Source organism: Heteronotia binoei, chromosome 11 (assembly GCF_032191835.1).
Source record: "Heteronotia binoei isolate CCM8104 ecotype False Entrance Well chromosome 11, APGP_CSIRO_Hbin_v1, whole genome shotgun sequence".
Lineage (NCBI taxonomy): Eukaryota > Metazoa > Chordata > Lepidosauria > Squamata > Gekkonidae > Heteronotia > Heteronotia binoei.
In genome coordinates this window covers 51,333,406-51,350,915 of record NC_083233.1, presented here as the reverse complement: position 1 = coordinate 51,350,915, position 17,510 = coordinate 51,333,406, and the positions used below count along the sequence as shown (strand labels likewise).

General features: G+C 45.2%; 2 protein-coding genes across 7 annotated transcripts in view; both read right to left on the bottom strand.

Moving 5' to 3' along the window:
- Nucleotides 1-517: 517 nt before the first annotated feature.
- On the bottom strand, nucleotides 518-7,423 carry LOC132578991 (transmembrane protein 17B-like). Its single transcript, XM_060249144.1, has 4 exons — nucleotides 7,305-7,423; nucleotides 4,314-4,417; nucleotides 2,645-2,758; nucleotides 518-862 (listed from the first exon to the last, which is right to left on the bottom strand). The coding sequence occupies exons 1-4, from the start codon at nucleotides 7,420-7,422 to the stop codon at nucleotides 518-520; spliced, it is 681 nt and encodes a 226-aa protein (XP_060105127.1). The 5' UTR covers nucleotide 7,423.
- A 1,826-nt stretch (nucleotides 7,424-9,249) lies between these two features.
- Nucleotides 9,250-17,510, bottom strand: part of AIFM3 (apoptosis inducing factor mitochondria associated 3) — a 61,549-nt gene continuing 53,288 nt past the window's right edge. For 5 of the 6 annotated variants that reach the window (XM_060249775.1, XM_060249778.1, XM_060249780.1 and 2 more), the window contains 3 exons: nucleotides 16,280-16,339; nucleotides 14,414-14,518; nucleotides 9,250-10,975 (listed from right to left, as the gene is read on the bottom strand). In XM_060249775.1, coding sequence (XP_060105758.1) covers nucleotides 10,936-10,975; nucleotides 14,414-14,518; nucleotides 16,280-16,339 — 205 coding nt within the window. In that variant the 3' untranslated portion in view covers nucleotides 9,250-10,935. The remainder of the gene's footprint in view (nucleotides 10,976-14,413; nucleotides 14,519-16,279; nucleotides 16,340-17,510) is intronic. The other variant, XM_060249777.1, reaches the window with a different exon arrangement.

Sequence of the window (17,510 nt, the reverse complement as noted above, 5' to 3'; positions counted from 1 at the left end):
CTCAGTGGCCGAGCATCTGCTTGGCATGCAGAAGGTACCAGGTTCAACCTCTGGAATCTCCAGTTAAAGGGGTCAGGTAGTAGTTGGTATGAAAGATATCTGCCTGAGACCTTAGAAAGCAGCCGCCAGTCTGAGTAGACAATCCTGACTTTGATGGACCAAGGCTCTGATTCAGCATAAGGCAGGTTCATCTGATGCCTCCTGGGGGGGGCGTCTTCTGAAGCACCTCCTGATGCAGTGAAGCAGCGAAAAGCCAGAACTGGCTCTTGGCATTAGGAAAGTAAGAAATAAGTACCTTGGCACCCACAAGAATTATACTGGGGATCACTATCAAGTTATAATGTAACTTCTGTCTCTTTGGCATGTCGTAGTAATTGTGTCTTAGTAGTTCACTTTTTGTTCCTATTGAGGGAGCTAAAAGAGGGGAGTCATGGGATACTTCAGTGGTTTTTTCAGATTCTCTATGAAGTCCACCTTCTGTATTGACTGATTGTATCTGCTGAAATTTTGCTGGGCATTAATGTTCTCGTGCAGACACCAGGGCATGTTCAGGATCAATGGGCAGCAGACTTCCCCAGCCGACCTCTCCCCAACGGCAGCCTCTAATGCTTCCGTGTAGCTTCCCAGGCCCTTCAGGTCCCTCTTCAAATTGCTTCAGGTAGAACCGCCTGGCCAGCTGCTTGGTCATCCCTTTAAGTGCAAAAAAGGCAGCTGTGATCTCAGAGGTGAGAAAGAGGAGGAGGATCAGATGCATGGCTGTCTCCAGCGGCAGCCTGATGGTGTCCTCATCAGCCAGGAGGAACAACAGGACAGGCAGTTCTATCAGGAATGACAGCAGGAGGAAGCCAGCAAGCTCTGGGACCTGCAGGAATCAAAGAAGAATTGGTGAACATTGAAGATATCCAAAATGAGGAGCCCCTTCATGCAAAGTTCTGCTTTTTGTGGGTGTCAGAAGCCACCTGCCACACTGCACCAGTGAACTAGCATCTGTAATAAAGCTAAAACCAATTTGCTGCTCAGACTTCTCCTCTGTGAATGTTAACACTGAATAAGTTTTGAATTGTGAAATATTCACCAGCTATTTAGCACCTGATATATTTTATCTCAAAATTATCTCATTGAAAAATCTGGTTTCAGTATTAGAAATTCAGTAACTGATATTTCAAGATGTTTGCTAGCTGTGGTTCAGTAATTTTTAACATATTAACACTATTTTATGAATGGGGAGGATTTCTGAGGCAACTGTATTTGAGGGAGAGGAGCTGAACTTTCTGCTCCCTTGTCCCCTTTCAGCCTCTATCCAGAAACTCTGACCGATTTCCAACTCACCTTATGCCGCTCTAATGTTCCTCTTCTCAGCGAGGTTTCCTTCCGGTTTCACACCATCTGCCTCGGGGCTGCAGCTAGCGTCGGCTTTTTTGCACCACAAACAGAAACCTCTAAAAACCAGTTTCCTACTAAAAAAAGCCGACGCTAGCTGAAGCCCCAGGGCAGATAGTGTGAAATCGGAAGGAAGCCCCGCTGAGAAGAGGAACATTAGAGCGGCGTAAGGTGAGTGGGAAATCAGTCTCTAAGAAGCAAAATCTTTGCTCACCCAAGGAAGATTTTTATCACTCCAAATAAGACACCTGGGTGTGGAGATGTAATGGAATCTTTAAATGCAGCTGTGTGATTGGGGCTGTGGGGAAAAAGGAGTAACCCTTTCCCTCCCTTTCTTTATCCTCCAGTAGAAATCCTCCATCTTTGGAATCAGCAACCAGAGTGCATTTTAAATTATTATTCTACAAAAAATTAATAGCTCCAGAGGGTGTTTACCATGATTCTGATCCCAGTGGCTTCCCTTGACTACTTTTTAAGGATAGACTACATCAGAAAATCAATCACAGCCCTGACCTGGATAGCCCAGTGAAGCCCGATTTAGGAGTATCTCTGAAGCTAAGCAGGGCCAACCCTGGCAAGTACTTGGATGGGAGACTTCCTTGGAATATCAGAACTGGGAGGCAGAGGAAGACTGTACCAAGCCACTTCTCTGAACATCCCCCATGCCCCAGTAGGGTTGCCAGAAGTTGTCATGACTTCCTGGTATAAGCACACACACACACAAAATACAAGTAAATCAATCACAGATCCCCACCAAAGCATTGGTTTGGCCCTTAATATGGTTAAGGGACACAAAAGTTTGGTGTTTGTTAATAGTGCCATCATAATCAGTTACATTCTTCTAAGCCCATCGACTTCAATGGATTTAAAAGGGTGTAACTCTCCTTGGAATGGTACTATAGGGGGCCAAACTAGACCTTATAGTGTCCACAAGTCCAATCTGTGGAAGCAGATGTCATTTTAAAGCTGAACTTAGCCATTTAAAACAGGCTGTTTCGGCACCCAAAAAGGTGCAAGGGGAGGGCGGTGTTTGGACAAGACTGCCCATTCCCACAGTCTTGAATGCTGAGTCACGATTGGGCCCTCACTGAATTTTTTAAATGACTGAGTTCACCTTTAAAATGGCATTGGCATCCATGGTTGGACCTGAAAATGCCATGAAGTCTGTTTTTGACAGAGTTGCAGAGAGATACTCCAAAATTTCTTCATTCTTTAGAGAAATCTAGGATGACAAAATGAGGACTCCCCTCCCACAGGATCTTACCTTTTCTTGCAAGTTCCCAATGTATCCAAGGTAGAGACGCAAACATTCCAATAAGATGATCATCAGGTATGCACCAACTAGGAGAACTTGATAGTAAGCGGGCAGCAGGTTATACTGTAAGAAGGGATCGTGATTTAGAAAGAGAGGGATGAAAAGGTTGCTATACAAGTTAAGAACTTTGTATATTAATCTCGACTAGGTCTTTAATGTTTGCAGTTCCAGGACTCACTTTTGAACCCCAGATGAGGGGCATGGGATCCGGCACAAGCTTGCAACAGGAAGTCAAGTCACATGATTACCAATAACATGAAAAGGAGGAGCCAGAATTATGACTTCACTAGTAGGGAAAGAAACTCTACATTGCAGATGTGCAAACTGCTTTGGAAAACTGAGGGTGGCCCTACCAGGCTGTGCTGGATGGGTGAAGAGAGTGATGACAAGGGAGAGTTTTGGCAAGGAGGTATGTATCTATATCTTCCTGTCCTAAAAAGGAATATTCTCCCCTGCTGAGTTGCCTTGCCCTGCTGTTCCACTGCCCCTTTGATTGCACTGAGGGTCACAATCTGTCAAAGACCACTGATCGGAGAAAAATGGCTACCTTCACTTGCTGAAGCAAAAATAAGCAGAATTCTTAGGGAACATTAAAGTCTAGCAGTTTTTTAAATTCCAGCATAAGCTTCCATGAACCAAGACTCAGCTCTAGTCCATGAAGGTTTTTGTATCTTGAAAACTGATTTGTCTTTAATGTTCATCTGGAATCTTGTGGCATATTCTTCCCCTCACATCAATCCTTCAGATCACTGGAAGTGACTGGCACAGGCAGTACAGCACCCTGTTTAGAAGGTCTAGTAGCCATGGGAAGGCAGGCTTCATTTAAACAAGAAGAAATGCTTCAATTATTAAACCAAAGAAATAACAGGAAGATTCTGAAATCTTGTTGGAGTTTTCCAGGAGAGAGAGAGGACCCTCTGGAGGTATTTCAGGTCACCAGTGCAAACATTTGACAGAGCAGATAGTCTCCTCTTCCCCAGCTCTGTATGCTTCTGTGCTTCCCCAGATGAAAGTCTCTGGATCCGGGCAAATCAGTCCTGTTAGCGAGGCTGCAGAGCTCTGTGAACCAGCCACCCCCATCAGCCTGCACATATCCAGCTGTGATCGGTCTGTAAGACTGGTTTTGTTCATATCTTTCTCCCCAATAGGGATCGAAAGCAGCTTACATCATTCTCTTCTCCTCCAATTTATTTTAACAGTACCCCTGTTTAGCTGGTTAGGCTGAGAGTGTGTGACTGGCCCAAGCTTCCATAGCACAGTAGGGATTCAGACTTGGATCTCCCAGATCATAAAACAACACTGTAACCGCTATACCACATTGGCACTACTATCAGACACTTGTGGCAGCAAAATTTTGGGCAATGCTGGTGAAGCATCATCTAATATAAGAGGTGCCTTGCCAGGATCTTTTGCAACATTCTCAAGGAACTCCTCAGACCACAATATGTTTGAGGAATGTTGAAAGCATTTTGGATTGGCCCTGTTGCTCACCCAGTTCAGTGGAGAAAGCAGTGATGCCCAGTGTGCAAAAACCCCTCATCAATTGAAAGACCTTCCAAAAAAGAAGCTGTACATGTAAGCCCTCAAGGGACTGTTAATGTCTATGGTGTGCCATTACCTTAAGTTCCAACATGAGTCCCTCTGCCAGACACCAGAAAGGGAAGTAAAAGACGTTGAAATACAGCATCATTTGCAGAGGCAAACAGGAAAGCACCTCCTGTCCTGATCAAGAAATAAAACAAATCCATTTTCAGCTCACTCTTTGGAATTGTTGGGAATGTAATGATTTCCTCTAGAAAGTTTGCTGGGGGGGGGGGGTGTTATTATACACCACCTTTCCAAAATATTGTCTACATATTAATGTGGAAAATAGGTAATTTTAAAAAAATAAATAAAACTAGTTTCATTGAGACACTTGCAGGAGAACTTCCCTCTGAACAGTGTGTCCAGTGTTAGTAGTGCATGAGACAGATGCCATAGTGGTGAGAACCAGGTGCCTGCCTTGGGCTGACTTTGCAGCTGTCACTCATGGTAATAATAATAATAATAATAATAATAATAATAATAATAATAATAATAATAATAATAATAATAATAATAATAATAATAATAACAACTTTTTATTTATATCCTGCCCCCCCACCCCCCGCTGAGGCAGGCTCAGGGCGGCTCACAACATATACCCTATTTGCTGGCATATAAGACTACTTTTTTGCCCTGAAAAACATGCCTCCAAGTGGGGAGGGTCGTCTTATACGCCGGGTGCACTTCAGTTGGGATAGACATAGCTGCCCATAGTGGCCTTCCGATGCTCGCCCGGTGCCCATAGTGGCCTCCCGATGCCCACCCACCTCATTCTACATACCGTCCAGTATCGTGTGGTATCCAGCGCGGCCGCGGCGGGTCATCAGCGTGGCTCCGGCGAGCATCAGCAGCGAGACAAGGGTGCCAGCCTTTTCGACGTGACCGGCCCGTTCTGCTCGGCGGGAAGCAGCGGCGCTTTGGCCCGCCCCTTGTCTACGCAGAGCTCGCACATGCACACTTGCGCACTAATGCCGGTCACAGGGAGATGCAGGGGCGGGCCGGAGGCGCTGCGGTCGCGCTGCAGCCGTACAATGGTGTGCGGAAGAGGGGGTAGTCTTATACGGCGAGTATATAACAAACTCTATATTTTGAGTGGAAATGTTGGGGGGTCGTCTTATACGCCCAGTCGTCTTATACACCGGCAAATACGGTAAATACAATACACAGTAAAACCATAATACACAATAATTACAATTAGATAAAACCATCATTAAATCAACTTATATTAAAATTAACATTATAGTGCTATAACTCAGATCTTCTATAAAATTCAGTGGCTAAAACATTTCCAGCAAATCTATCTTGGCTCAGCAACTGAATGAGCCATCCCAACTGAATGAGCCATTTTAAAGAGGAAGGTCTTGCAGGCCCTGCGGAATTGGTCCAAACACCGCAGGGCCCGCACCTCCTCCAGGAGCTGGTTCCACAGTAGTGGAGCTGCGATAGAGAAGGCCCGTTCCCGAGTAGTCTTCAATCTGGCCTCCCTTGGCCCAGGGATATTCAGCTGGTTCTTTCCAGCTGACCTCAGTGCTCTCTGAGGTTCATATGGGGAGAGACGGTCCCTCAAGGAGGCAGGTCCTCGGCCATATAGGGCTTTAAAGCTAATAACCAGCACTTTGTAACGAACTCGGTACACCACTGGCAGCCAGTGCAGCCCGCACAACCCATCACTCCAACACAGCCTCTCCTGCTGTTCTGAAAGGTATGCATGTGCAAGTCATGGCACTGGTGGAAGCGGCTGGGAATCTGCACCCTCCCACAGAGAACAACATGGTTGTGGCTGCGTGTCTGAATGTGCATCACATTTGTGCCCAAGTAATCTCCTTAGTGGGAGTGGGGCAAATGGTTTCGTGAGCTTTTAAAATAATGAAGTAGTTAAAAAGTGGTTAATAATTATAGAGTTATTCATTTAAAAATGGGGGGTACAGTGTGTACATAAAGGGAGCAAATACAATGGCAGATTTGATTAATTTTAAAAATTTCACAGAAATAGTATCATTAAGAGTTGAGCCATTTTGTACTAAAAAAAAGGAAAACCTGATCTTTCTTTAAAAGTCACGAGGCAATGAAAAAACAAATGAATAGGGTCGAGAATGGGGCTTTAAAAAACTGTAGACAATAATTTGCAGGGATGCAAAATTTTCCTGTTGTCATGGGCTCACCCAAAGGAGCATGCTATGTGCCCTGTTATTCTATTACATTTTATTTCATGTGAGATGCCAGATCTCAGAAAGGGGAGCAGACACAGCTTTTTTTTCTCTCCAGGAAGAATGAATACAAATATGCAAGCATAAACACAAAGGGGCCGGGTAGTTCAATGCTGGTAAGGTAGTGTGTGTTACTAAACTGCTTATCACAGTTCCTTGGGGGGGAAATGAATTTTATTTTAAGCTATTGCAGAGTTAATTAATAGTGTGCAGAGCAGGTCTTTGGCAGCATGGAATTGTGGCTATGGGATGGTGCAATCCAGCACTAATCCTTTGAGGGCCAAACCAGACATACATTCTCTAGACACACTATAGCTACTCCAAATTAAGTTCCCATGTACTGTAGAGGCCCAATTTGGATTGAGACCATGGCTCCAAGGGGAGGAGGGGCATCAGCCTCCCCCCTGCTCTTTTCCTGACCCCAAGATGGCCCAACTCCCAACCAACCCAACTTGTGAAAAATGAGGGGAACTATAATAAAGGGGAAAGGAAATGGAACAGAAATGGAATAGCTGAGCTTCTGGCCCACCCCTTTCTTGCAGGTAAACTCTTAGAAGCCTGAGCTGCTGGTCAAGAGCCCTTTTCACAGAGCTGGGAGGAAAGTCAGAAAGAGAGAGGCCCTGTTTCTTCCCACCCCCCTCCTGTTTCTTTACACAGTATTTTTATATGGGAAGCTGTTTTGATTCTCCATTGAGGAGAAAGGTAACATGGAAACATTTAAACACACAAATGTCCATGTTTTTATTTGGGAGGGAATGCATGAGTGGCCCTGCCCCAGTCCCCCTGGAAGACCATCCCGGTGGTGGCACTTTTCATACCTGGGGTGTAGCTTTGTGTCAGGCCACAGTCACCAGTCTTGTTGTTGATGAAAAGGGAGCCGCTGAATGTCGTCAAGCCCCTCCGGAGGTGGGGAGGCAGAGGAGTCTGCAGAGCCATAGTGCTGCTGGGTGTGGGCTCCACCACCCTGCTCTTCACACTCCCACCCTTGAGCTGGATCAGGCAGTGACCTGCTAATTTTATTACCTGACTGGGCAGCACAGCTGCCATTCCACTGTTAAGCCTAGAGATTAAAATGGGGTTGAGGAAGGAGAAAACAACCCTTCTTTTATAAGGTTGCCACCTCCTTTGCTGACTACACTCTTTTTCTTCCCTTTAAACACACCGTGCAAAGGGGAAGACGCAAACTTTTCAACCACTTTGTAACAATAGTTTCCATTTATTTCCTTGCCATGAATCACCTTATTTCTGCAGCTCAGACTGCAGCCAAAGACACAGAAAGCAAGCTAAGGCTTTTCTGCTGATTCTTCCAGTCTGCAAGTCAAATGTAGCCCACCCTTGCCAGGCTTCTGGCAACCTCCTTGCCTTTGCAGCCTTAGGAGGCTGGGGTGCCAATCCATGAGCGATGGGCAATCGATTCAGTTCCGTGGGCCACAAGTTGGGGCAGGCCTGCTTTAACAGCAGACATTTAGCAAAGTTTTGTCCTGAAATAATGGAGAAATCTTTACCTGTCCAGGTCCTAAGCAGTTGGCTGCTGTAGAAGGGGTAGGAAGAGGGCCCCCCACCCAAACAGCAGCAAACCCAATTGTAGTTGATCTCCCCAGCTGCTGCCACAACTGAAGGTACAAAACTGCATAGTGGGAGTTGTGTTAGATTCCCCTTTGGGTGATTCAGGCTCCATTCTCATGCATATTTACTTAGGCTCCTTTAAACACAAAATGGGAGTTACTTCTGAGTAAACTTGCATAGGAGTAAGTAGCAGATGTTTTGCTTACGCTGAGAAAAAGAGCTAAGGCATGATTGCTCAGTCCAGTGCTTATGATGGAGCCATGCTAGGATTCTAGCTAGCATGTACTCATTTCTCAAGTAACGACAAGCTAGACCAGCCCTAGAAATATTGAATAGGAGAGTGGCTAGAGTGCCAGTTGACAGGGGGTTGGGAACCCATCGTGCTCGGTATTTATGCCTTTATCAACAGAAGCTTGATTGTAAAAGTCATAAGAGAAGGCTTTTAACTCAGGGGTGTCGAACTCATTTGTTATGATCTGCCATAAATGAGACCCTGTCAGGCCAGGCCTTGTGTGTCATAAAATGTAATACCAGGTAGTGGAGATATAAACTTTATAAAGAACACAAACTATTAAATGTGTTTTTTTTAAAGTAAAATAAAACATGCTTAAAGTATATCACTCTTTCAATATTGTGGTCAGTATCAAAGCAAGCTCTCTCTCTCTCCACCCCTTCCTTCCCAAGAGAGGAACCTCAGCCAATGGAGGCTTTGCTCTGTATCTCCTGTGTGATTGAGAAATCCTGGCAAAGCAAGCTGTAATGCAGAAAGAAAGCCAGAGAGAAGGAGAAGGAAGCAGACTTGCTTGTGAGCCTAACAGCAGCATTCTGGGGGCCTGATCCAGCCCAAGGCTTCATGTTTGACACCCCTGCTTTAACTGCATGGCAATAAACAGTTTCAGCCTGCTAACCTCTGTGCAGTGAGATATTCTTAAAAGCAGAAACACAATGGCCTCTTGAAAAACTGGCATTGCAGTTGTACACCTGAATGGTTAAGAAAAGGAGAATCCAGGAGGAAATAGGAAGCTAGCGGAGGGGCTGCACACTGAATCAGAACTACCCAAACCACCCTTGGACAGAGGATGCTTCTAGCATGGAGCTTTATCAGATGCATTTGTGAGTCAAGAGGATGATAAACACCCAGAAGCAGGGCCAGTGCAAACTAGGGACAGCCCACCGCAATGACAATACACTCTCAAGTGTGGTTTCATACATTAGTTTATTATCAATTTAGAAAAAGAGCGCACATTGTGAGACAGCTAATCTTGCAGGAGCTGAATAAAGCAAGGGGCATGAGAAAATTGTGTGGACAGAGGAGATGCAGGTGGGGCAAATACTGTCTTTATTTCTTTGCACCTCTCACAGTTATATAAAAAGCAGGAATTCAGTGGCATGAAGATGGAGTGGTGCAGTTGTCAGGTTTCTGCCTTCTGAAACGTGTGTTCATGTCGTACAGCTGGGCAAGGTAAATGGTGAAAGCTCTGTTAAGTCAGCACCCAGAAGATTCACAGCACTGAGATGGACTAATCCTGTATGTGGAGATGGAGAAAGCTCAGCAGCTGCTTCTCCCAGAGCTGTGCCTTGGAAAAGAAAACACTCAGATACCCCAACCATGCACAAAATTCACCTTTATGCCATGGATAGTGCCAAATGCAAACCATGAGGATCATGTTGAGTCTCCCAAGGTGGTCTGGAAAAAGGGTCTGTTGGATTTCACAAATGGTGCTGACGGCCCAGGGTAAGGATGGTTGGGAACAAGGAGGACTATTATTTGGAGAGGCATAGGATGTAGAAGCCGTGCTGCTTGACAGGCAGGGCTGCATAGGCTGGAGGGAAGAACCCCCACTGCAAACTGAATTCTATGACACATAGGAGTGTATGCAAAAGTTAAGCTTATTTCTCACTGTTTGCCTAATTTCTGAGGGGGTTCGGATGACAAGGAAACTATTCCCGCTGCCAATGAACCAACACGTTATTCAGCCTCCCCACCCAAAACCAGAGATTCTAAAATGCAATGCCCACACATTAAGCACATCTGATAGCTATGAAACTAAAAATGAGTTCATCTTTTAAAAAAGGAGAGAGAAATTTAAAAAGCTGGATCCTGTGTCCATATTTCATGCTCCTCGTGCAACACTGCAGCATGTATATAGCCCCAGATATAAGACAAGTAGGGAGGCAAGAGGGCCAGGAGGAGAAAGCATGAGGTGCAGCACATTTGCCAAATAAGTGACTGTAGTTCTCATGCTGTAACAGTCTAAGCTGCTGCAGGAAAAGCCCATTTGCTAATGAAATCAAGCTGGATGCCTCACCTCCTCTCTCCTGGCGGAACTGAAGCAACTTCTTGGTTGATTGCCCTGACTGCAGGAAAAGCATGCAAGTACTGGGAGATGGAACCACAAAAGGAATGGAGCTGAAGAAGGAATGATGGGATTGTGGATGGCTAGTGGAAGGTAGCTAGCCAGGGAGTAATCCATGGAGATCTTCCTCTGCCCAGGGTTCTCCTTTCTGGCATCTGTATGCTACAGTTTTCTCAGAAATATGCAAACCACCCATATTTTCACCTCTTCCACACTGCTCTGATGAATTTATGGAGTGCTTTCCAAAGGACACATCGGACAGTGTTAGTTCCGCGGAGGGACCACTTTTCCTTCTGGTTGGCTTGCAGGACTTTTTAAAGCCACTCTATGGCTACTAAAGTGCAGGTTCATCTGGTCAAGTACATTCCCAAGAGTGGGCCTTTGGAAGGGGATGTAGAAGGAGGTCAGCCCAGTGATGGGTTCATAGGAAGATACCAGATTCGTCGAAGTCATGGGGGTGTGCATGGCATGCAGCTCTCCGCTGGCTACTGTGGTGTCTCTAGAGAACCAGCATTTCCCAGGGTCATTATGAGCCTTTCCCTGTTAGCCAAGACATGTCTCCAGTTCTATAGGAAAGACAGAAAGGAGTTTCATTGTAGGCAGATCTCCCAAATTTTCCCCTCAGCAAGTTAACTTCAGGCTTGAGATTGGCAATTGTTGTTAAGAGGTTGGGAAGTACAAACCCTAAAACACCTTTTACTTGACCTGAAACACCCTTGAGGACAAGTTATTTGCTCCACTGGGGAAACCCACATGTTGCCCACCAGTACATATCAGTTCCCAAAGAGCCAAACAGCAGCCTAGGTTCATTTAGGTTGGGAATCCAGCAAAGAGGAGAAGGGTTGAGGCTTAAGCCCCCTCTCCCACCTGCCATAGTCCCCATCCAAATCAGGCCCCTACACATTTGAAAATTACGTTTCAAAAATGGTAAGCTCTAAACAAGGAACTCCTGGTGCACATAAAATATGAAAGAACATGGGGTGGATCTGAAAATGCAGAACATTCTCTTCTGGTTAAACAGGTTTTATAGGGGGTTTGTATAGTTTTCAGAAGCCTGCAAAATCTGTTTGAACAGTGGTGAACATGGGAAGTGAAACCTCTTTCATACCATGTCTACTAAAACTATCCTTGGAAGAATGGTAAATCTGCACATTTTATTTTATTTATTTATTTCATTCAATTTATTTATTTATTCGATTTTGCTAGTACAGAAGTCACAACTAATTGTTCTAGGGTGTCATGGCTCCAAAAGCCATAAGGCAAGGCTACCAATCAGGATCACAAACCTAGCTAGAAGGCTTTGGATTCCCATGTTGTAAAACAAGATGCTGGGCCAGGTAGAGGTCTGTATGATGCACAGCTCCCACCCTTCCCAGTGCCCTAGGGAAAAGGCTGGGGCTCAGCCACTTGCCAGAGAGGCAGAGAGGGAGTCTTGCCATAGAGTCCAAATTTCTTATAACCCCCTCCTTCCCCGTAGCTAATACATCAGCTAGAAACAGTCACCTAATAAATTCTGTTTCTTATACTGGCTTCCTATCCAGCACAAACTCCTTCTTGTTTCCTTCAAAGCCTTCTCTCACCTTGCTCTTCACACTTCTACTCCATGGTACTTATATCCTAGCATTCCTTACCCCACCCACCATCAGCCACCCAAACATCTCCTGCTCACTTGGGGTCAAAGCACATGTGACTATTTGTAATGTGCACCCTCTGAGTTCCCATCAACACATGCAGAGTCATTTTGGGTCAGAAAATATGGTGCCATGGAGAAGGCTGATGCCATTCGCTGCACCATGGTCCCAATCCGAGCCAGGGCTCCATACCCTTGGGTAAGAAATTGCCTTGCACCTGATGTCTGACTATTTCTGTCAAAAGTCAGATTGGGAGAACTCAGACACTACATGTTAGAAACCACAACCCTTCTGAACATTATACATTCTCTTCCATTGCTACCCTTATACCCAGAGCTACCTCCCAGAACACCTACCCATTGACACTTCTTCATATCCCTCCCCCAAATCACCTTTTCCATGAAGCTGTTGGCTTAATCCAGCCGTCTTCCATCCAAATGAACCTATGCCTAAGGATATGTATCTCACACCTACCCACATCTACCCACTGTTCCCTGTTTCCTTTGCTCACTCCCTTCCCCAGGAATGTCTCCATTGTGAGTGGAAACTCCTCAGGAAAGAAACCCACCTTAGTGCCATGGCTATGTTGTAAGCAGCAGGTTGACGATGTTATGGAGATAATAATGCAAAGCCAACTAGACTGGCCTTCTGCTGAAGCAGAATCTGAAGGGTTAGTATTTGTTCACAGTTCCACATGCATGCATTAGGGACTCCAGAGTGTCTTAGCCTTGCTGTTCTTTCTCAATACTGTGGCTATAACAGACTTAACATACAGCACTACCTTAGCCTGGTCTTCCAAAGAAGCCCACAGAAATCAGCAGCCAACATAAATAGTCCTGCCCACAATGTATGGGCATCATTTGTTACACATGGAGAGAGAGAAAAGCTAGCTCCTTTCCCAATTTATAGAGTCTGCTCTCCACCAACCTGGCCATCAGGATAACTGTTCTTCACTCTAGGTGACTGGATGAGATGCTAATTTTCAAGCAAGTCTTTACATACCCAACAATTCACAGAAAGAAAGGCAGGTTCAAATTATCCTGTAGCTTTCTCTTCCCTTTTGGTAAGACCTTGCTCCCAAGTTGCTTCCCAAGCACGTGAAGAAGTTAAAGACAAAAGGGGGAGGGGCTAGCACAGCTTAGTGCCTGCTGACAAAATGCTCAACTATCTGTAGATACACAGCCCAGGGTGGTGGTGGTGGCAACATCCAAATGTTTGTTCCATTGCTAATAATTGCAACTTTGACATTGTTAGAAGGCTCAGGGCAGCAACTCAAATATACGTACGTTCCATAACGGACGGACAGCCTTAAATTGCAGCAGTAAATGAAGAGAGAGAAAGAAGAGTAAGATAATCAACATTTGATCCCATTGTCCTGACCTGGAAAGCCCAGACAAGCCCTATCTTATCAGATCTCAGAAGCTAAACAGGGTTGACTGTGGTTAGTACTTGGATGGGAGACTGTTCTTAAACTACCCATCAGGAGGCAACGGCAGGCTCTATTAAGCCACCTCTCTGAATATCCTCCAGGCCCCCAGTAGGGGTCAGTCACCAGAGGTTGACATGACTTCCAGGTGCAGACACACACACACACACGCACACACAGACAGACATTTGATCCCATTGGGTTATTGTCTTGCAAAAACCTTTATGTAGTGTGTACCATCTGTACACAAAAAAATCTTCACCGAGAAAAGTGAATTTGTGGATGAATATGCAGAGGGAAGGACTATTTCTGTAAATTCACCTAAAAGCAATTGCTTGACCTCATTTTAATCACTGGGATGGCCTCACTAGCAGACAACTGTGCAGTGCACTATGGGATGTGTAGTTCCATGGTGGTGTCCATGCCTACTGTCTTGGCTACTAGCGACAAAAAAGTTTTGAGGTTTGGGTGCAGAGAATGAGGGGAGGCAGAAAAACTTAAGTGACATGCAGCTCTTGATCTCAAGCTAGATTTGATAAATATGCCTGTTGGACTGGACTGATCCTGTTTTCAGATGCAAGGTCACTGTCATGCACTGCTGACACTGTCATGCCTGTGTCCAGTCTTTGGAAATCCTGCTGCCACCACTCTGGCTCCTGCAATCTTATCAGGTAGTGCCTCAAATTACTGTAATCAGGGCCCTGCCAAAAGGAGGGCGACCAGTACACAGACTAGAAACCAGCACTGAAAATAAATTCCAAGATGTTCAGGATGCTGTCTTCTGTGCTCAGTGCCAGACTGCACATTTCAGCACACTGCCTTTACTCTCACCCTTTGAAAGTGGGGAAGGGATCAGAGAAGTTGACAAATTCATTCCTTCATTACAAAGAGAAAAGAACCGAACCGACAGGATGGGAAACTACAGCCTCAACTCCAGGGCTACTTACTCTACATCTCTTTTTCTGATAGCTCTTCCGACTCCCATGACATCAGCAACCTTGGAGACAATTGGATCATAATTCATACTTGCCACAGCGACCACCTCATCATTCCTAAAATGAAAGATCACATGAGCTGGAAGACAGAGGAGAAGGAGGGGAACAGAGGCTTTGTAAACCATTTGAAGAACCAGAAGGAACTCTTCCTCAGATGCACAACCTTTGTGTCTATGGAAACAGAAGGACACTTGTCTCGGATTCAGCAGTACCTTAAGGGGCCATCCAACCTTGCCCAATCCAAGGCAAGCTTCAAGCATCTCCAAGCAACGATATTTTTAGAATACAGGACCGCTCAAGAAGTACCCTTGTTTTCCTCAACTTTCCAAGAAAAACCAGTTCTGTGACCTTGAAGCAGAAGATTGGCTGTGCACAGTATGAACTGACCTCGCTCACACTACCCCTATGACACAGAAACCTTACTCTCAAGCCTGATCAGATTTACATATTTAAAAGTTTCTTTTTTTCTAAACTGATAAAATGACAAGTGACCTGATCAATGCATTAATGTTCATGTGACCTTAAAAAAAATCCCCAAGTGGGCACCCTGCACAAACTGAACACATGAAAAAGTTTGTGATTAGAAATGTTCCCTGTTGTTATTTTTTTAAAAGACAGTAGCTATGCAAAATTCATCCTTAGTTGGGTCTAAGGGCAGAGAGTGCCAAAAGATCAACAGGCTAGAAGACTGTGCATCTCACCCTGGAAGCTGATTATGTGCACCACAGTGCTCAGGCCAAGAGTTAAAGCCAAGTATCCTGTGTAATATTAAGGGATGCTGGGCATACAACTTGGATTGCAAATGGCTGCTTCATTGGTGTCCCAAGCAACCACTTTCTTTTGAACGCAGTTCTTTAAGCAAAGCAGGTCCCAGTGTAAGAACCGGTAAACCTAACCAGTTCACACAGAGAAAGACAGGCCATTTCTTGCTAAATGTCATTTGTTATGCAGAAGTTACACCTCCTCTCCACCCATTGAAAAAAATACTGTAGTAATTTGATTATTGACAATACCAATTTCTTCTATGTCTTGATAACTGCAATTTCACAGCTAAATAAGGTGAAACAGTCCAGGGGATAGAACATCACCAAGCAGAGACAGAGAAGAGAGAAAGGCAGAGGGCTGCCTCTTACCTGCCAAATAAGCTGCTTTTCCCAGATTAGCCCAAGGTGGAAGAAAGCACAGGTGAACTGAAGGCAACCCCCTCACTTCCCAACATACAGAACCATGACAGCAAAGCAACTCTCTCAGGGATATCAAATGTTCAGTAGATAAGAAGCTACCAGATTGGCCCCAAAGGATAAGAGAAAGGGCGTGCCAGAATTATACTTTGAACCATTGTTGGTCAGCATTGGAGCAAGCGGGTTTTCTGGCTTTCATAAATCTGTTCAACAAGCCAGTATAAGTAGATATATAAGTTACCAGGAAACATTTGGTGTTGCTGATAATGAGCTCTTTGGAAAGCACTGTGCATGAACACGATGGCATATGTTTTGCTGGTCACTTGTAACCAGATTCATCTGCATATCCACACACTAGAAATGTGCCAATTTTCAGTTCTGGGTGAAGAACTCTATGAAATGCAAAACTGTGCATGCTCCAAAATGGATCCAACACAAGACAGGTAATTTCACCTAGTTTGCATCTAAGATCTAGTGAAGAGATATGGCAGAGGAACCTCCCAGAGGTTACACCTACACATCAGCACTTCTCATTGGAGGGGAAAGAGAGGAATGAGAAAATGGGCAACCCGCATGTCCCAGTTTGAAAGAACAGAAGCCTGATTAGTCCTTGTTTGCAGATGCTGATCAAAGTTACCTCCAGGACTCTACGCAGGGGGTCACTTTATTGTATAATGACCATCTCTTGGGGGCTCGCCTAGACAGCAGAACAACACATAAGTTTCAGCAGCTTGTCTGTACCTGGGGTTTTAGGATCTAGTGCAACAGTTACTGAATTTCCTACTGTGAAAAACCACTTTCTGTGCTGATCTCAGATGCCACACAACCCAATCTTTAAATCTGCCATGGAATCCCAGGCAGTTTACACCCAAGGACCCTTTTCTGCATTCCTTTCTATTGCTGTTGGCAAATACAGAGGCAGTGGAAGAGGTGCAGAAAACATTCCCTGTGTGTAAGGTGCCTAGGTTTCCATGGCAGATTTACAGACTGAGTTTCGTGGCAGCTGGGTCACCACAGAAAGAGCTCTTTCATAGTAAAAAGCATTTACAGCAGCAATAAAGCAACTAAACATAGATTCTTCTCATACTTTTCTTGCCTCAGTGTCCCTGTGGTTACCACTGCAACCACAGTTATGGCTGCAAAGGAATGCCAACTGTGATTCTTCCCAAAAATTGCACTTTGCAAAGCAGGTATGGGAATGACCACAGCAAAGCCAGGGAAGCTATGGAACCAAAGCAAATAAGGACAATGTCTTCTGAATGCTCCTGAAAACAGGGCAGGAATACAGAAGTGGAGGTGGAGCAAATAATCTGTGCAGAAGCATGTCCCCAGTGTATCCCGGAGGATTCTGGGGCAGGCTCCAATTGTAATGCCAGGCTTTCTGCTATGGATAATCATGAGATTTCTCAGTATTACTGTTCCTTCCAGTGTTCCTTCTTTCTTTGTGTTCCCAGTTTAAAAAAAGACAGGTTGCTTACTTGTAACTGTAGATCTTCGAGTGGTCATCTGTGCATTCACACCCATGGGATAGAGCACCTGCGCCGATCCCCGAATCAGTATCTGAAAAGCCCGGGATTTTTCCGTGCTCGGTGCCAATGGGGATGCGCAGGCGTCCCAGTACGCATGCTCACCGGCACCAGCGCAGGGATCCCGCCAGTTCTTTCCTGACTGCTGGAAGCCCCTATTGGAGGGAGACCGTCAGCAGTGGGGAAGGAGGGCAGATAGTGTGAATGCACAGATGACCACTCAAAGATCTACAGTTACAGGTAAGTAACCTATCTTCTTCGTGGTCTCTGTGCTTCACACCCATGGGAGACTAGCAAGCAAGACATACCTGGAGGCGGGAAGACGGTCAACCGGAAGAAACA